Here is a 20048-nt window from a genome sequence, read left to right as displayed (position 1 = left end):
GTTTGTATCAGAAGTAAATGATGTTTTAAAAAAATGTGACCAGCCACACTTGTTTCACTTTTAAACTTGACATCTAAATTGACCCCTATATTTGGAGGAACGTTGAGGCTTTATTGTGTACTTAATATCTTGACATAACGTAACTGCTGTAAGAAAAATCTATCTCTCCAGTAAAGTAGGGATAAAAATAGTGTGAGGAAAGCAGCAGAGGATAAAATGTATTGTGAAGGGCACAATATGGAAGCATCTGTTTACTTTATTGTGGGGGGAATTAATGCAAAGATTAGAGGTCAGAATAGCTAGATGATAGGAAAGAAATTGATGGAGTAACTTGTAAACTTAGACCCAAAAAGTGTGTTACACCAAAACATTGCCATGCCAAACAGGTGACCATGTCATGCATTGCAAATTTAAAAAGAGGTGAGGAAGAAAAAAGTTTGATTCCTTGTAAAGTTAGATTGATGTTAAGTCATGTGAATTTATGAATGGGTCGATTTATAACTTCACTTGACAGATGCTTCAGTTTGTGTTGCACCATGATGATGGCTGTAGAATAATTAACAAATTCATGTCTACTTTTCAAATGAAAATAAAAATAACTATCATCAACTTGATTCATCAGGTTGGCTCCCACAGAGTCCCGTCTTACCCCATGGATTTAATTTTCTATAATAATTAGATGAACTGTGTGTATAATAGCAAATATTGCTGAAGATCTCAAAGGAGACACCCAGCAGTATCTGTGGAGAGAGAAACAGTAAATCCTAAATCTTAAAGGGATTGGTTTAGCTCAATTGGCTAAATTGTTGGTTTACAGAGCAGTGTGATGCAAACAGCGTGGGCTCAATTCCCCATCACTGGTTTGAGGTTACCATGAAGGACTCTCCTTCTCAACCTCTTCCCTTGCTTGAGGTCTGGTGGTCCTCAGGTTAAATCACCACCAGTCCCTTCTCCCTCATGAGGGAGCAGCCCCTATGGTCTGGTAAGACAAGAAGTCTTAAACCCCCCCAACCCACAACCTTTATCCAGATACTGCTGTTGATGTTGCTGAAATATTGAGCCTTATGGTCATACATTTAAAGAAAAAATAACTGCATAATGATATTTTAGCATTGGCTTCAATGCCAAAAAGCCATTTACTTGGCTGGCTGTTGGATGGGAGGCAGAGTCTACATGATGCAGATGGCATGGCTTGCACGCTGCCAGGTACCCTGGTTGATTTAAGCCCCACCCATGTCTTTCTCACCTCCCTTTAACTATTGTGGGCAAAATCCTGTGGGCCAGTGATTTCCAAACTTTTTTTTTCCTCCACTGTGACCCTATTTTGAGGCTTGGAACATATTAGAACCCCTTGTGAAATTATCAAAGTTGCAGCCTGTTAGACAGGCACAGTTGTTATAACTCAGTAAGACCTCCGTATCAGCCACTGCTGCCTCAGCACATGACTCTAGAACTTCAATGGGCAATCCCACAAGGAATCCGAACCACACTTTGGGAAGCCCTGCTTTAGGCAATTCATATACACATCCAAAACCAATAATGCAATTAGCTTAATGAAAATGTAGTATTCATACCGTAATTGTTTGTTTTTAAGTTAAAGGTTTCTTTTAATAAATATATTTTTGGGGCCAAGAGTGAAAGGGAAAAAAAATTACGGCTGGAAAAAAGACGACAGTGAAGGTTGTAAAGGCCTTTGGAGACATTCTAAATCTTAGAATGATGTTCAGATGCTAGGTGTTAGTTAAAAAGAAAACTGGGTCACAGACTTCACCAGTCTATGCACCATTCTATGTCATTAATGGAAACAACTTTTGCATTAGTAATTTTCAAAGGAACTGGATATACAATATATATATACTGTGGCTACAAGAGTAGTTCAGAGGCTAAGAATTCTGCAGCATATACTCGCCACCCGTCTTCCAGAAAGCCTGTCCATCATCTACAAGGCACGAGTATGACAAGATAAGGAGTGTGACTTACCCCTTGTCTGAATAGGTGAATTCCAACAACAATCAAAGTTGGACACCATTAGAACAAAATATTCCATCCACCAACTTCAACATTCAGTTTCTTTACCACTGACAGTGGCAGTGCATGGCAGCAGCTCACTTGTGCTCCTTTGCCAGTCCTTCTAGACCTATGGCCTGTACCATCTAGAAGGATAAAGGCAGTTGCTGGAGAGGAATTTGCAGGTGTTGGTAACCATTCAAATTTCACACGGTTTTGACTTGAAGCCAGAGGCTGAATTTTCTTAGATGCTGAATGATGTGGACAGTGGTAGGTCAGTTGGGAAAATATGGTGTGCTCGAAAAACTGAGGAAAAGAAAGTCCAATTTTTTTTTTAACTATTAAACAGCAAAGTGAAAATCTTCCTGATGAGTAGTGGGAGGCCTATTTGTAAACATTTACATCTCATTTATATGAAGTTTGCTAACTCCTGCACAGCAGAGAGAAATTAAAGACAGCAATTCTCCAGATGAAAGTCAGAGTTAGTATCTGGTGGCTGTAGCTCATCACTTGCTCCACCAAGTCTCTGACTTGACAGTCTAAGGGCATGTTCCATGAGCAACGACTGTCAGCATCCACCCCATCCAAGGTGGTTGGTATAGGGACAGATCATCATGCGTCATATGACTCATGTATAATTCAGTTCACAGGTTTAATACTGCACTTGAGTACACTGATATCTTGCACTGTAATGCTGTTGCCAGGCTATTTTATGTTCAGGGACTAGCAATCATCTCATTTCTCAAGGCTCTTAGCTTGCATTCTTAGTACTCTCTCACTTTGTGCCGACTTGGATGTTCACAGCATTTGTGCCATGCCTTGCATTGCCTTTTAGCACAGACACAAAGCCAGGTAGTTTATGGTGCAGGCAGTCATCAGTCAAGGGATGGACATGTTGGCATTGCACCATACAAATCTCACACTTACAGCATGTGCCAGCAGCCTATTCAGCAAACACACTGCACACACTTTAACTAAATGGCCATGTCTCAAAGTCATACAGTCAAGGTTATGAGAACTGTCTTCTAGAAGGAGGAATCGGTAAAGTAAGTCAAGAAAGTAGGCAGACCTTATTCCAGGGACCTAGACGTAGTGAGTCAACCACTTAGGGTGTCTAGGGTCGGAAGTCCATATCATGAAAATCTGGATAATGGGCCACATGAGTCCTGCAATTCCATGTCTGGAAATTAACGTCAAGTCAGTCAGCGAGCTGCACAGAGATCAGTTAGGAATTACTGGTCAGGGCTTTTTTTCCAAGTTGCATAGAGGGTTGGGCCACAGTTTTTCCAGGGAGTTTAAGTGAAAATAAAATGTTATCAGGGGTCATTGTTGGTGGGGATGATAGGGAAGTCAATAGTGGGGATTAGAGGTCCCTGTCAACAAATTGGGTGCCAACTTGCCGCTGTTGGCAGTTCTTCCAAAACTGCAAACATAAAAGCCAATTCATAGCAACAATGATTGACTTGGTGTACAGCTGGGATTTAAATATGGCACTGGTGGCAGCAATCCTAGAACGTCCTGGCAATGATGAGAATTCCCACTACTTGGGAGCACATGTTGGCACGAGAACAATGCCTTAAAAACATGGTTTCAACATTAAGATGTGAGCAGCATAAAAACTGAATGAAAGAATTTGCTTGCATTCACAGAAAGAAACCCTCTATGAAACTCCCCAAAATTGACAGATGGTTTGATAAATTTCAGTTAAGGTCACCTTCAGTGTCACTGAGGCAAAATCATATGTACCTGCATCTAATAACTGCAGCAAATCAAAAAGGCTCATCACTACCTTCGCCAGATCAATTAGGGTTAGGCAATAAATGCTGCCCTCATCCATAATGCCACATCCCATGAACAAATATACAAATGCATTTAAAATTTGTTTGGATTCCTCACAAAGCTGAATAGGTACAGGCTCAGGTTACTTCAAGGCAAATATTAAATTTAAAAATGGATTTATTTATCGCTATTGCACAGTGGCTGTTCAACAGTTTATGAACTCGGGTCCATTATATCTTTCTGATTGAATAGTCAGCAATGATGGTCAACTTGACTTAACAGGTTGACACCTGTGGAGTTTTATGGATTCACAAAAATCATAATAGCAAGGTGATTTTCTATAATGGAACTCAAAGTCAATAACCAGGTGCTCCAATTAGATTAGACATTACTTACACTTTCCTCCTCACTGATGATAGGTCATATGATTTCCTGCTGTAAAAACACCACATCTCTTGCTATGTACTGCTGTTAATATTGCTGAGACATTGAGTCTTACAATAATACTCCTAACAGAGAGATAGATCCACAGTTGTAAAGTTTTATTGTTAGTTGTAATTTTTATACCCTAATTTAATAAATTAAGTTGACTAGCTGTTGGAAAGCTGACCAAAAGATGTGAATGGCTGGTGTGCAGTCTTGCTAGATCCCACAGATGATTTAGGCCTAACTAATAACTTCATTGCCTCCAAATAAATATTATTCGTGTGTGACACGTCTCAAGCCTATGGTAAAAGTTGATTTATTCGAATGCCAATAGGGCTCACTACACATACCAATTTTTACCTTTCATAAAATTAAAATAAGCACTTTTGAGCGAACGAATGAGCTTCAACTTACATAACATTGGATCGAACTGATTTCAATGTCTAATATAATAAGTCAAAAATACAATTCAGCAGTATGTTCAATAGGAGTTAACACATTTTTATAATTCATTGAAGCATTGCAACTCTTTGTACAGATTACTCACTTATTGAACTACTTATGGTTAAATTAGGTTGAGAAAATATATAAGGTATAAGCAGGTAGGGAAAGTATTAAGTTTTGAGTTTTGTGAAAAAAGAGGTTCAGCTGAGCATGACTCCAATCAGATAAGAACTTGCAGTTAACAATGGGGTGCTGCAGGCAAGGGTAATAGGTTAACAAGGTGGAAAAGCATTCATTATGTAGAGCCATTTAACAATATTGGAAGCATTTAGTATGTGAGGTCAGTTTAACAAGGTGAAAAGTATTCATTATGTGAAGCCAGATAAGGTTAAGAACATGCATTGTGTAACAGCAGATGGCTTAATCTTTACTGTTGACACTCGCTGATTGTAATGGTCACCCAATCAATATGTATGTTGCCTTATCTGGATGCTCCTCCCTGTAAAATGACCACATAATTCATTAAGAAACAGCTCTTCCAGAAAAGACCGAGAACTCATGTCTCTGTGCACATGGGCGATCGTTTTCTCTCCCTCCAGGGCCCAGAATAAAGATGAACGAGGTAAAACTATACTGTGTCTCTAAACGTTTTGCTTTGACTTTTTTTTGGGGGGGGGTGAGGGTGTGGTGGGGGAAACAGGACGACAAGATATTTTGCTGCATCATAAAGGATAGTGGTAGTACAAAGGGATCTGGGAGTGCTAGTCGAGGATTCTCTAAAGTTAAGTATGCAGGTTGAGTCCGTGATTAAGAAAGCGAATGCAATGTTGTCATTTATCTTAAGAGGGTTGGAATATAAAAGCACTGTTGTGCTACTGAGACTTTATAAAGCTCTGGTTAGGCCCCATTTGGAGTACTGTGTCCAGTTTTGGTCCCCACACCTCAGGTAGAACATACTGGCACTGGAGCGTGTCCAGCGGAGATTCACACGGATGATCCCTGGAATGGTAGGTCTAACATACCCGGAACGACTGAGGATCCTGGGATTGTATTCATTGGAGTTTAGAAGATTAAGGGGAGATCTAATAGAAACTTACAAGATTACACATGGCTTGGAAAGGGTGGACGCTAGGAAATTGTTTCCGTTAGGCGAGGAGACTAGGACCCGTGGACACAGCCTTAAAATTAGAGGGGGTAAATTCAGAACAGAAATGCAGAGACATTTCTTCAGCCAGAGAGTGATGGGCCTGTGGAATTCATTGCCGCGGAGTGCAGGGGAGGCCGGGACGCTAAATGTCTTCAAGGCAGAGATTGATAAATTCTTGATGTCACAAGGAATTAAATGCTACGGGGAGAATGCGGGTAAGTGGAGTTGAAATGCCCATCAGCCATGATTGAATGGCGGAGTGTACTCGATGGGCCGAATGGCCTTACTTCCACTCCTATGTCTTATGGTCTTATGAAATATCACCACAATTCTCCTGTTGAGAAAAAAGTTGTACTCCTGTGAAAGTTTGATTACTAATGTTAAGTAATCACTGGACGTGTTCAAAGTTCAATTGTTTTTAAAGGTGCTATGTCCAAATCCCATACCCAGTGGTCATTTATAATTGTGAATTTTATTTATCCAAAAGAATTATTCTTTTTTCCTTTTTTTAAATGCATAGAAATTTGCATTCTGACACACAAGATATGACAGAGAAAAAATAAGTTTAGTGAACAATATAAAGAACTGATTTAACCACTTAAAACTAGCTATTTGCAGAGAGTTAAAATTGGGTCCTGTGGCCCTGACATGATTAGGGGGAGTAAGGAAATGCAGGTCATCAGCTATACAAACTTGACCAGATTAGAGATATAGAGGCCTGTCAATCTTAACATCAAGGCCTCTTTATAATATTCTTGGGCTGCATCCTGACTTCAGGGGCAGGAAACAGCAGTAGGAGCCCAGGGGGATGGGTATTCAGTGGAAACAGCTCTGGCTGTCTGTGATACTCTCACAATGTATAATTTGCCAACTGTCAGATGTAAAAATGTATATTTGGGCAATGGGTGTCTGACCTGGGGAATGGAGTTCAAAAATGGAAATTAGTTAAAATAAATTCTACTGAATTTCAGAATGATTTCCGTCTGATTTTCCTTACCTGCCATGTCCTTCACCCCAGCAAAGAATCATCAGGTTGAACCTTCCATTTCCATGGTCCACAAGATTTCGAGTGTATCTGCAAAAAGTATAAGATCAGATTGTAATAAACAGATTAGTATAAACATATGTAAATTGGAATGACAGCAGTGAGCCATTTGGACCCTTAAGCCTGTTTCTGTAAATAAAAAATTCAAGGGAATGTGAGCTTCAGTGGCTGGACCAGCAGCTACTGTTAAGAAGGATCCTTCTCAAACCGCTGCAGTCCATTTGACAGACTACACCCACAATGATGTTATGGAGCGAGTTCTAGGATTTTAAAATGCATCGGTGAAGGAATGTCAATATATTTACTAGTCAGATGTTATCTTGTCGATGGTACAACCAGCTGCTGTGGAGTCTTGATGTTGGAGGGAGTGAAGGTTTATGGTTTGGTGTCAATCAATTGGGCTGCTTTGACCTGGATTGTGTCAAGCTTTTTAAGTGTTATTGGAACTGCACTCAATGAAGTGGCAAATTATTCCATCACACTTTTGATGTGCATCATAGATAGTGGAAAGGCTTTAGGTTGTCAGGAGATTACTCATTGCAGGATTCCTACCCTCTGAGCTGCTCTTATAGCCAAAATATTTATTTTTTCTAGTTTCTGGGTAACCCCAATAGGGAAATTCAATGATAGTAATGCTTTTGAATGTCATGGTTAGATTCTCTCTTGTTAGAGATGGTCATTGCCTGTCACTTGTCAGCGTAAGCCTAGATATTGCCCAAATCTTGCAGCATTGAGAAATGGACTGCTTCAGTATGAGGATTTGTGAACAGTGAACATTGTAGTGAACATCTCCACTCCTGACCTTATGGTGAGAAGGTTTTTGATGAAGCAACTGAAGATGGTTTTGCCCAGGAGAGGTGCTGGAGCTGAGAAGTTTGACCTCCAGTAATCAAAACTACATACCAATGGTTTATATATAAGGTTATGACTGATTAAATTTAAGCCTCTACTTTCTTGGCTCCTTCTTATTCCTTTTGGCTTTCCTGTTAGTCAAGTATCTAACTCAGTCTTAAAAAAATAAATAACTTGTCCTCCACTGCTCTATGTGGAAGAGAATCGCACAGAACAATGACCCTCTGTGAGAAAAAAAGTTCTCATCTGTCTTAAATGGGAGTGCTGTAATTTTTAGATTCTGTTCCTGAACTCATTGGGAACTTAATAAAACACAGCTCCATCTCATATTTCTGAGTTGGTTAACAGCTGTATTTATTGCCATTGCAATTCAAATGGGGAGGATCCTGTGGGTAAACTCACTGATCCTATCTTCTTGGTGGGAAACTTAATTTGAAGGGTGCAAGTTAGAGATTGGGTTAGAAAATATACACTGCTGTAACTTTGAGTAAGCTGGGAGTGATTGGCTTACTCTATTTCTGTGCTTTATATGTCCTGGTAAGGTATCATACAATTTAATAATGTGAAGTACCTGAATATATGCCTGTTCAAGATTTAGGGACCACTTATGGGTATGAACCACAGCTCCTAAACCCTGGCAGAATGAAACTTGTAGTACATACCCTACACTACAAGCATCCCTTGATGCCAGCTGGCCTTGCTCCTGTATCCACAGAGAGATTGAGATTAATGCAGATCTTGTTTATGTGATGCTTAATAACAATCCTTCAGCTAACACCCAAAAAACAGGCAACCAATTAATTCCAGTAACAAACTTTGAGGACACTATAAAACAAGCACTGAAATCACTGGGTCAACATAAAGTTACTTGCTGCAAAATCAAACACAGACTCTTAAAAGAAACACATAAACCATTACATAGGAACACAGAAGATAGATGCAGGAGGAAGCCATTCAATCCTTCAAACCTGTTCTGCCATCCTCCAGATTACGACTGATCGTCCAACTCAATAGCCGGCTTTCTCCCATAACCTTTGGTCCCATTCACCCCAGGTGCTATATCTAGCTGCCCCTTGAATACAATTAAATGTTTTGGCATCAACTACTGTGGCAATGAATTCCACAGTCCCACCATTCTTTGGTGAAGAAATGTCTCCATATCTCTGTCCTCAATGGTTCACCCCAAATCCTCAGACTAACTCCTGGTTCTGGATGCACCCACCATTGGGAACATCCTCCCTTGTGTTGTGACACAACCAGCTGATGAAGGAGCAGTGCTCTGAAAGCTAGTGCTTCCAATTAAATCTATTGGACTAAACCTGGTGTTGTGTGATTTTTAACTTAGAATTTTATAAGTCTCTAGGAGCTCCCCCCCTCATTTGTCTGAGCCGCAGCAAAAACAATCCTAACCTAGTCAATCTCTCCTCATACGTCAGTCCCACCATCCCTGGAATCAGCCTAGTAAACATTTGCTGTACTCCCTCGAGAGCAAGAGCATCCTTCCTTAGAAAAGGAGACCAACACTGCACACAATATTCCAAATGTGGCTTCACCAAAGTCCTGTATAACTGCAACAACACATTCCTGCTCCTGTACTCGAAACCTCTCGCAATGAAGGCCAACGTACCATTTGCCTTCTTTACTGCCTGCTGCACCTGCATACCTTCAATGACTGCTGCACAAGGACACCCAGGTCCCGCTGCACATTCCACTCTCCCAGTTAAAGATATTCAGGTAGTAATCTGTCTTCTTGTTTTTGCTTCCAAAGTGAATAACCTCGCATTTATCCAAATTATACTGCATCTGCCATTGATTTGCCCACTCACCCTACCTGGCCAGATCATGCTGAAGCATCTCTGTATCCTCGTCACAGTTCACCCTCCCACCTAACTTTGTACCATCTGCAAACTTTGAGGTGTTACATTTTGTTCCCTCATTCAAATCATTAACATATTGTGAATATCTGGGATCCTAGCACTGATCCCTGTGACACCTCACTAATTACTGCCTACGATTTGAAAATCCCTACACTTTGTTTCTTCTCTGCCAATCAGTTTTCTATCCATCTCAATAGACTTCCTTCAATTCCATGCACTTTAATCTTGCACAATAATTTCTTATGCAGCACTTTGTCAAACTATTTCAGAAAGTCCAAATATACCACATCAACTGGCTCCTCCTTGTTAACTCTACTAGTCACACTTTCACAGAATTCCAACAGGTTTGTCAAGCATGATTTCCCCTTCATAAATCCTTGCTGACTCTGTCTGATTCTGCCACTACTTTCTAAATACTCTGCTATAAAGTCCTTGACAATTGATTTGAAAATTTTCCTCACTACTGTTGTGAGGCTTTCGAGTCTATAATTCTGATTTCTCTCTATCTCCCTTTTTGAACAATGGCGTAACACTAGCTACCTTCTAATCTGCAGGCAGTCTTCCAGAGTCTATAAAATCCTGGGAGATTACCACCAATGCATCCACTCTTTCTAGAGCTACTTCCTTAAGTATTCTGGGGTGTAGATTATCAGGCCCTGAAGATTTATCTGCCTTCAAGCCCCTCAATTTTCCCAGCACCATTTCTCTACTAATATTGATCTCCCTCAATGCTTCCCTCTTACTAAATCATGCATTCTCCAACATTTCTGGTATCTGATTTGTGTCCTCTTGTGAAAGCAGAGCCAAAATATGTATTCAGTTGCTCAGTCTTTTCTTTGTCCCTTTATATGTTCTCCCCATTTGTCTTTTGGGAACCTACATTTGTCTTCACTAATCTCTTTCTCTTCACATACCTAGAGAAGTTCTTAGTGTCAGTCTTTATGTTCCCTGCAAACTTACTTTTGTACTGTATTTTCCCTTTCTTAAATCAATCCCTTGGTCCTTCTTTGCTGAATTTTAAAGTGCTCCCAATCCTCAGATCTATTGTTTTTCTTGGCCAATCTGTATGCTTCTTCCTTGGATTGGATAATTTTCTCTAATTTCCTTTGTAATCGATGGATTGGCACTCTTACCCATTTTGCTTTTGTGCTGAACATGAATAAAAAATGAAAGAATTGGTTAGACTAATCTGCATCTAGATTGCCATTATAGATACATCAAAGCCCTGACATTTGAAAAGGATAGACCAGGTCTAAAAGTTGAATTTCTAACTTGGAGGAAGGCTAATTTTGACGGTATCAGGCAAGAACTTTCAAAAGCTGATTGGGTGCAGATGTTCGCAGGTAAAGGGACGCCTGGAAAATGGGAAGCCTTCAGAAATTAGATAATGAGAGTTCAGAAACACTATATTCCAGTTAGGTTGAAAGGGAAGGTGTAGGGAATGCTGGATGACTAGAGAAATTGAGGGTTTGGTTAAATATGTCAGTTACAGACAGGATAAATCGAGTGAATCCTTAGAGTATAAAGGCAGTAGGCGTATACTTAAGAGGAAAATCAGGAGGGCAAAAAGGGAACATGAGATAGCTTTAGCAAATAGGTTTAAGGTGAATCTAAAAGGTTTTTACAAATACATTAAGGACAAAAGGGTAACTAGGGAGAGAATAGGGCCCCTCAAAGATCAGCAAGGCGGCCTTTGTGTGGAGCCGCAGGAGATGGTGGAGATACTAAACAAGTATTTTGTGTCAGTGTTTACTGTGGAAAAGGACATGGAAGTTATAGAACGTGGGGAAATAGATGGTGACATTTGAAAAATGTCCATATTACAGAGGAGGAAGTGCTGGATGTCTTGAAACGCATAAAGTTGGACAAATCCCCAGGACCTGATCAGGTTTACTCGAGAACTCTGTGGGAAGCTACGGAAGTGATTGCTGGGGCTCTTGCTGAGATATTTGTATCATTGATAGTCACAGGTGAGGTGCCAGAAGACTGGAGGTTGGCAAATGTAGTGCCATTATTGAGGAAAGGTGGTAAGGACAAGCCAGGGAACTATAGACAGGTGAGTCTGACGTCAGTTGTGGGCAAGTTGTTGGAGGGAATCCTGAGGGATAGGATGTACATGTATTTGGAAAGGCAAGGACCGATTAGGGATAGTCAACATGGCTTTGTGCATGGGAAATCATGTCTCACAAACTTGATCAAGTTTTTTGATGAAGTAACAAAGAGGATTGATGAGGACAAAGCAGTAGATGTGATCTATATGGACTTCAGTAAGGCATTTGACAAGGTTCCCCATGGGAAATTGGTTAGCAAGATTAGATCTTACAGAATACAGGAAGAACTAGCCATTTGGATACAGAACTGGCTCAAAGGTAGAAGACAGGGTGGTGGTGGAGGGTTGTTTTCCAGACTGGAAGCCTGTGACCAGTGGAGTGCCACAAGGATCGGTGCTGGGTCCCCTACTTTTCATCACTTACATAAATGATTTGGATGTGAGCATAACAGTATTAGTTAGTAAGTTTGCAGATGACACCAAAATTGGAGGTGTAGTGGACAGCAAAGAAGGTTACCTCAGATTACAACGGGATCTTGATCAGAATGGCCAATGGGCTGAGGAGTGGCAAATGGAGTTTAATTTAGATAACTGTCAGGTGTTGCATTTTGGGAAAGCAAATCTGAGCAGGACTTATACACTTAATGGTAAGGTCCTAGGGAGTGTTGCTGAACAAAGAGACCTTGGAGTGAGACAAGGATGTTGCCAGAGTTGGAGGATTTGAGCTATCAGGAGAGGTTGAATATGCTAGGGCTGAGGGGTGACCTTATAGAGGTTTATAAAATCCTGAGGGGCATGGATAGGGTAAATAGACAAGGTCTTTTCCCTGGGGTGGAGGAGTCCAGAATTAGAGGACTTAGGTTTAGGGTGAGAGGGGAAAGATATAAAACAGACCTATGGGGCAACGTTTTTATGCAGAGGGTGGTGCGTGTTGGAATGGGCTGCCAGAGGAAGTGGTGGAGGCAATTACAATTGCAACATTTAAAAGGCATCTGGATGGGTATATGAATAGCAAGAGTTTGCAGGGATATGGGCCGGGTGCTGGCAGGTGGGACTAGATTGTGTTGGGATATCTGGTCGGCATGGACGGGTTGGACCAAAGGGTCAGTTTCCGTGCTGTACATCTCTGTGGCTATGACTCTATTTGCAGTCCTGGTCTGTGGCAAACTGGAAACTGTAACACATCACTAGAGATACTTAGGTATACAAATTGCATGGATTTCTGGGTGCAGATACTTATGTTAGCCTGAGCACATCTTGGATTTGTACTGGAGAATTGGTGGACATGGACATCCAGTACTGTTATTCAGGTAACATTATTGAGTATTTTTAAGCAGCTTTGTAGACATGTTGTACACAGGTACCATAGATAGTGCTCCATGCTTTGGATATGTAGGAGGTGGCAGCGGATCAATACCATTGTGCATTGTGCATTGGGCATTTCACACCAATCCGAATGACACTGTCAGACACACTGTGTGACTTCAACTTTAATTTAATCCAAAAACATCAAATCTTTGTCTTTCCAATTGAAAAGTCGGATTTTATAGAATGGCTGGCTGTTCCATGTGGAGACACCACTGTGCAGATTTAGACAGTAGCAGAAATAGGACAATTGTAAACAGGAACTCTGGATTCAAAGGAGAAGGAAATGAGAACTGGAGACAGAAATGTAGTAATAGAAAATGTAGGATTGACAACATAGTAGGTAAGCACCATACAGCACCATCATTTACAATAATATCTGCAGTTTTGCCCTTGCCCCCCCCACCCTCCTTGACCTACATTTCTAGTCTTATGTATTGTATCACTTACCAATAACCTAAAAGTTCATTGTTTTTGGAAATTAATGATGAAGGTACTGGTTAGACTAGTCTGCATCTAGATTGCTATTATAGATACAGCAAAACCATGACCATTTGCACTCCTGGTCTGTGGCAAACTGGAAGTTGTAACACATCACTATAGGTGCTTCGGGATATAAATTGCTTTGGTTTCTAGGTGTTAGGAGTCAAGGTAAATGAGGCAGATGCTTATGTTAGCCTGGGCACATCTTGGATTCCCACTAGACAGTTGATAGGAGAGAAGATTTGAAAAGTCTTCATTTAAAGTGGCAAAAAAAGTTTTTGAAATTCTTTAAGTCCTTCTCTCAAAGCACAGCACCAATTTATAGATTCTAAGATTTTCCACATGCTGACTGATTGGAAACCCATCTGGATACCCCACCTCTTTGTTAGATAATATTGGATTCTGGAATCCAAGAGCCTTCCTGGCAGTGTTCCACAGAAAACAAAGGATAATGCTGGTTCGCCCCCCCCTTTGGAGCCGAGGGCAATTGGTGCAGATTAGAATGAACTTAATCAGAGTCTGACCTCGCAACACAGAATCCTGATCCTGAGTGGAATCAATTTCTCAGCCTTTGAAATTATCAGCATTGCAGATAACATGACGACAAATCCTTTTTAACTCAGTTAAAACAAAAGATTATGATTCTGAGTCTGATTCTTTTATCTTGACAATCTTTACACAAAGGATACACACAAGAAATCTAGTATTGTATTAGTCACTCCAATTAAAAAGGGAAGAGAGCTTGAATAAATTTTATTGCATGGCAAAGTTTTAAAGGTATATTCACATTTAAGTGAATAGGACCAACATTGGTACGTAAAGAAAGTCAGCTATGTCAGTGTTTAGACATCTATTGGATAAAGAATGAAGTGATTCTTTTAGTTGCTTGGTGCATCAATAAGTTGTAAAAGATATAATCCATCACTGATAATCACAGAGTATACTTACACACAGAACTTCCATACCACCAGCCTTCCATCCGGGGCTTGAACAATAGGTTAAGACTCCTTAAAAGGTTAGTGTTCTGTCAGCACTGTCAAAAAAGGCAGCTTGGTAAGGCCATAATGTTCACGATCTGCCCTTGATCAGAGTTGCCATAAATGTATAGTACTGCATGAGGCCAGCTTTGGCCACAGCAGGTGGTGACGTGGGCAGGTTAGAATGAATTGGTTGTGGGGGTCGGGAACAGAGAGAGAAAGTGATTATGTGGTTTTAATTTGACTCATTTCTATGCAGTCTGTTTTATTGACTTTATCCATCATGAACATTTCACAACACTGCCTCAAGAATGGAATGTACTGGCAAGAAATGAAGGGTACTGTTTGTGAGGTCACCATGTACAGTAGTATGAGGAAAGAGGTTTTCTTGACCTGTCTGCTCAGTTTTTGGCAAAACTCTTAAATTTTGCAAACAAACAAACATAAAACATCAATATCCACTGAAGTGGAAACACTGAATCTAGATCCTGGATCAAGCTTGACTACCAGGATGACAGCAGATCGAGCATTTTGGCACATGGTATGACAGAATTTAGATCCTAAATATTGGTAGTAAGGAGTTACAGTGAAGAAAATATCAGTAGCATTCTTTTCACCATAAACTCAATGTTTTGGTTTAAGCATCACAATAGAATGAAAACAATCTGAGCTACTACTGAAATGATATCACATTAAATATTGGAGATCCTGTCTATATGTTCAGTTCAGATAGAGGTGAAAAATCTCTCTTTCCCCTTCCCCTCTCTCTTCCTCACATGCAGGCACACATAAGTCTATGGGGTGAACTTCCATGTGCAGAAATGTATTTGGAGATACATTCTATTATATTCAAAAAGCACACAACCTGTAGGTAATCAAATCATGTGACATTTTATAAATTCCTACTTTGGAACTGGAACCAATCTGACTCAAGATTGGGATACAGACAGACTCTAACCTCACACCTTTAACGCATTACCTTAGCTTATATGTCACTTTTTTATATAAAACCTTAAGCTATCTCAGGAATGTGAATTGAAAGAAGTTCTAGGATTTACATATTAATGAATCAAAACCTACAACCCATTCTAAAGGATGAAAGGCGTAACAGCAATCTAGATTTGTTCAATATATTGTATCAGTCGTATGACATTCTGATTGGTTGCTATAAATTCTGTGTCCTATGATCCTGCTCCATTAGCTACCTGACAAAGGTGCAGCGCTCCAAAAGCTTGTACTTCCAAACAAACCTATTGGACTCTAACCTGGTGTTGTGAGATTTTTAACTTTGTCCACCCCAGTCTGACACTGGCATCTCCACGTCATTTATTGTTTGTGGATGTGTGGAAACTGACTGTATCAGGTTTCTCTACAAAAAGCAAAATCTGCACTTTAGAAATTTTTTTTTATAGTCAATTATTTTTAATGTCCCTGAGGATTTAACACACCTTAAATTCAAGTTATTTCCTCTTGTTAGCTTCTTGGAAAAATAAGTTTCCTTTAATGTGGTGATATTCCTGAAGGTTTGAGTGGCATAAGATGCACAGGATTGCACAGTGCTATTCTAATGCTATCCTGGGATTTCCAGTTCATTCTGGTCTCCTTCCTGTCGGAAGGATGTTGTGAAACTTGAAAGGGTTCAGAAAAGATTTACAAGGATGTTGCCACGGTTGGAGGATTTGAGCTATAGGGAGAGGTCGAATAGGCTGGGGCTGTTTTCCCTGGAGAGAAGAGGCTGAGGGAAGACTTTATAGAGATTTATAAAACCATGAGGGGCATGGATAGGATAAATAGACAAGGTCTTTTCCCTGGGCTGGGGGAGTCCAAAACTAGAGGACACAGGTTTAGGGTGAAAAAGGAAAGATGTAAAAAGGACCTAAGAGGCAACTAAGTGGTACGTGTATGGAATGAGCTGCCAGAGGAAGTGGTGGAGGCTGGTACAATTGCAATATTTAATAGCATCTGGATGGGTATATGAATATGAGGAATTTGGAGGGATATGGGCCGGGTCCTGGCAGGTGGGACTAGATTGGGTTGGGATATCTGGTCGGCATGGATGAGTTGGACCGAAGGGTTTGTTTCGGTGTTGTACATCTCTTTGACTCTCTGCAGATGGCTGAGAGTTACCCTGCTGAGGGATATGATGGTTTCTATTCTCAATCCTCCTAAAGCCTCAAATGACTGAGTGAAGCTCATCATTTCCATTACAATGTAGACTACAGTCAGTGAAAACATTGTTCGTTTTTACATTTAAAAATTCAAACGAATTGATTGATAATTTTGTAGGTTGAGAGGACAGGAAAGTTCCCTCTCATCAACAATGCAATTGGGGAATATTTGCTGCTCTTTTTTCCCCTCTGATCCCTATAATATGCTTTGTGAACAGGATTGTGTGTAAGGTAAATGTGTACTGATACTCGAGGATTAGCAATAATAAAATGACCAATTTAAACTGAAGAAAAACAATAAATCTGACAAAAACACTTTGGACAGAACAGGCTGATCAAGTATTTTTTCATCATCTCATGTGTCCTTGCATTACCAATGTTGATAATATTTTGTTTATAATTAACCAGATGTTTGGCAGTGTGTTCAATTTTATCTGCAGGGCTCTGCTGGTCCCTATCTGACAATAATCACTGCAATTATGGACAATAACTGTCCATGGCAAAGAAGGCTACGACCAGTTTAAAGACAATGCGGAGAACATTCTGCATTAGTCAGTTGACTTGTCCAGGCGTAGAAATCTTCCTTCCAACATACCAATTGCTTTCTCAATCCTCATAGGAGATTGGGTTGTGGTGCTCCTTGTGATACTGGTGGTCCAATGCTGTGGCATCGAGACCAAGGAAATATTGGATAATGTTTGCCACCAAGTAGCAAATAATGCTCAACACAGCATCCTGCGCACTGGTATTAGGACCAGTGTTCAATTGAGTATGTATATCTATTGAGAGAGATTTCCTAATGGATTAAGGGCCTTGTTCAAATCAAAGTATTCTGCATCCACTATCTTATCCCTACCAAGGTCCATTGTCACATCCTCAAATAAAATCAGTACATTAGATTGGGTTCACAGTGAGGTGGTCTTGCCATAGTGGCTTTGTTATCCCATTTTATTTGTATCCAAACATTACTTTTAAGATTGGTTTGCTGAACTTTTTACACAATCTAGACCAAACCTGCAGGTTTCTAGCAGTGTCTTTTGGAAGTGGCAAATGTTCATAGATTGTTCCCTCCAAGATGCTCAGCACAAATAAAAATTAAAGATGCTGCACATTTAAACAAACAGGTTACACACAGCAAAAATAACACTTTTTCTATCATTTCTTTTAACTTGGAGTAACATTTCTCTCCCCAGACCCCAGCAACTGTTCAGTATACAATGATTTCTGGAATTTTATTGTAATTGTTCTTATAATTTCCTCAATAATTGCTGTGGGTGCATCTTATAAATGTGAGTATTTATTTATTTACACAAATCGCCACACCTTGTTGGGAACTACACTGGTAATAACGTCAATATAGTTGTAGTTTATCTCTGGAATACCCGTTAGTTCCCAGTTCAGATCATAAATCTCTTCCCGTTAGATACCAAAAATATCTTATTTAGCATGTTTACAGTTTGTGTAGAAACAGTTGTCATGCCCTCTGGTACCACTCTGACTTCCACTTTTCTTTAAAACAACTTGCATCTTGCAGTCATTTTGGGACATATTTACTCAAATTTTTTTGACATTTTGATATTTTGTTTATTTTACCCTATCCTTGCTTCTCATGATTTTATAAACCTCAGTAAAGGTCACCCTCAGTCTCTGATGCTCCAGGAAAAGGAGTCAAAGCCTATTCAGCCTCTTCCTATAGCTCCAATCCTGGTAACATCCTTGTAAGACTTTTCTGAACCCTTTCAGATTTCACCACATCCTTCCTATAGCAGGGAGACCAGAATTGCACGCAATACCCTAAAAGTGGCCTAACCAACGTCCTGTACAGCCACAACATGACCTCCTAACTCCTATACTCAATGAAGTGACCAGTAAAGGCAAGCATACCAAACACATTCTTCACTATCCTATCATCCTATGGCTCCACTTTCAAGAAACTATGAACCTGCACTCCAATGTCTCTTCATTCAACAGCACTCCCCAAGACCTTACAATTATGTGCATCACTCTGATTACACTTGCTCTGATTTGCCTTTCCAGAATGCAGCACTTCAGATTTATCTAAATCAAACTCCATCTGCCACTCCTTGGCCCAGTGGCCCATCTTATCAAGATCCCGTTGTATTCACAGGTAACCTTCTTCACTGACCACTACACCACCAAGTTTAGTGTCATCTGCAAACTTACTAACCATGTCTTCTATATTCACATCCAAATCATTTATATAGATGACAAAAAAGCAGTGGACCCAGCAGTGACCCTTGTGGCACATCGCTGGTTACATACCTCCTGTCTAAAAGGCAACCCTCCACTATCACCCTCAGTCTTCTACCTTTGAGCCAATTCTCTATCCAAGTGGCTAGTTCTCCCTGTATTCCATGTGATCTAACCAATCTACCACGAGGAACCTTGTCAAACATGTTATTGAAGTCCATACAGATCACATCCACTGCTCTGCCCTCATCAATCCTCTTTGTTACGTCTTCAAAAAACTCAATCAAGTTTGTGAGACATGATTTCCTGCACACGAAGCCTTGTTGACCATCCCTAATCAGTTTGGAGTGGAAAAAAGGCAGTCTAATACTCCATATCTAGCCCAGGAGTACTTGATTCAAATTTATATGATGTGGTGCTCAACTCTTTTGATCAACAGAAAATTGGCACAAACAAATCAATTTCTGTCTGATTAAGATAGAAGTAAAGCAATTAATGGTTTGAAGGGCTATGGGAGCAGACAGGAAAGTGGGGTTGAGACAACAAGCAGAGCAACTGAAATCTTATTGAATGGTGGAGTTGGGTCGAGAAACAGAGAAACCTAATCCTGCTCCCAAGTCCAATGTTCCTCATTAGAAATATGAAAATAAGCACATTTTTCCTCCCTTTTTCTTATTGGCTGAATCTTTGATCCCATGGGCACTGGTTGTGTATCATGAACTTTATAGTTAATTTAGCGGTAGTCTTAATCTCTAATAAATGAAATTACTCGGTTTTCTGAATAATTAAACAGTTAGCAAGGTCCTCTCCCTCTAGGTAGTTACAATTTTACACGTGCTGCTCAATATCACAATTATATCTGTATATTTGTTAGAAAGCACAGAGGTCTGGAAAGATTTATACTGAGCATTGCTTTTTCTTAAATTAAGTTGGTAGATTTAAAAGCTAATGAGGTTTGACAGGACACTATAAAATGGCACCCTAAGCATGGGTGGAACAGTTAGAATAGTCATAGAGTCAGAGATGTACAGCATGGAAACAGACCCTTCGGTCCAACACATCCATGCCGACCAGATATCCCAACCTAATCTAGTTCCACCTGCCAGCACCCGACCCATATCCCTTCAAACCCTTCCTATTCATATACACATCCAAATGCCTCTTAAATGTTGCAATTGTACCAGCCTCCACCACATCCTCTGGCAGCTCATTCCATA

At 40.2% G+C, this 20048-nt stretch overlaps 1 protein-coding gene across 1 annotated transcript in view; it reads right to left on the bottom strand.

Moving 5' to 3' along the window:
- The window catches only part of cdo1 (cysteine dioxygenase, type I), a 47293-nt gene that overhangs the window by 6833 nt on the left and 20412 nt on the right, over positions 1-20048 (bottom strand). Inside the window, exon 2 of the mRNA XM_043720912.1 lies at positions 6801-6878. Coding sequence (XP_043576847.1) covers positions 6801-6878 — 78 coding nt within the window. The remainder of the gene's footprint in view (positions 1-6800; positions 6879-20048) is intronic.

Source organism: Chiloscyllium plagiosum, chromosome 31 (genome assembly GCF_004010195.1).
Source record: "Chiloscyllium plagiosum isolate BGI_BamShark_2017 chromosome 31, ASM401019v2, whole genome shotgun sequence".
Classification (NCBI taxonomy): domain Eukaryota; kingdom Metazoa; phylum Chordata; class Chondrichthyes; order Orectolobiformes; family Hemiscylliidae; genus Chiloscyllium; species Chiloscyllium plagiosum.
This window is presented reverse-complemented; position numbering and strand designations above follow the sequence as displayed.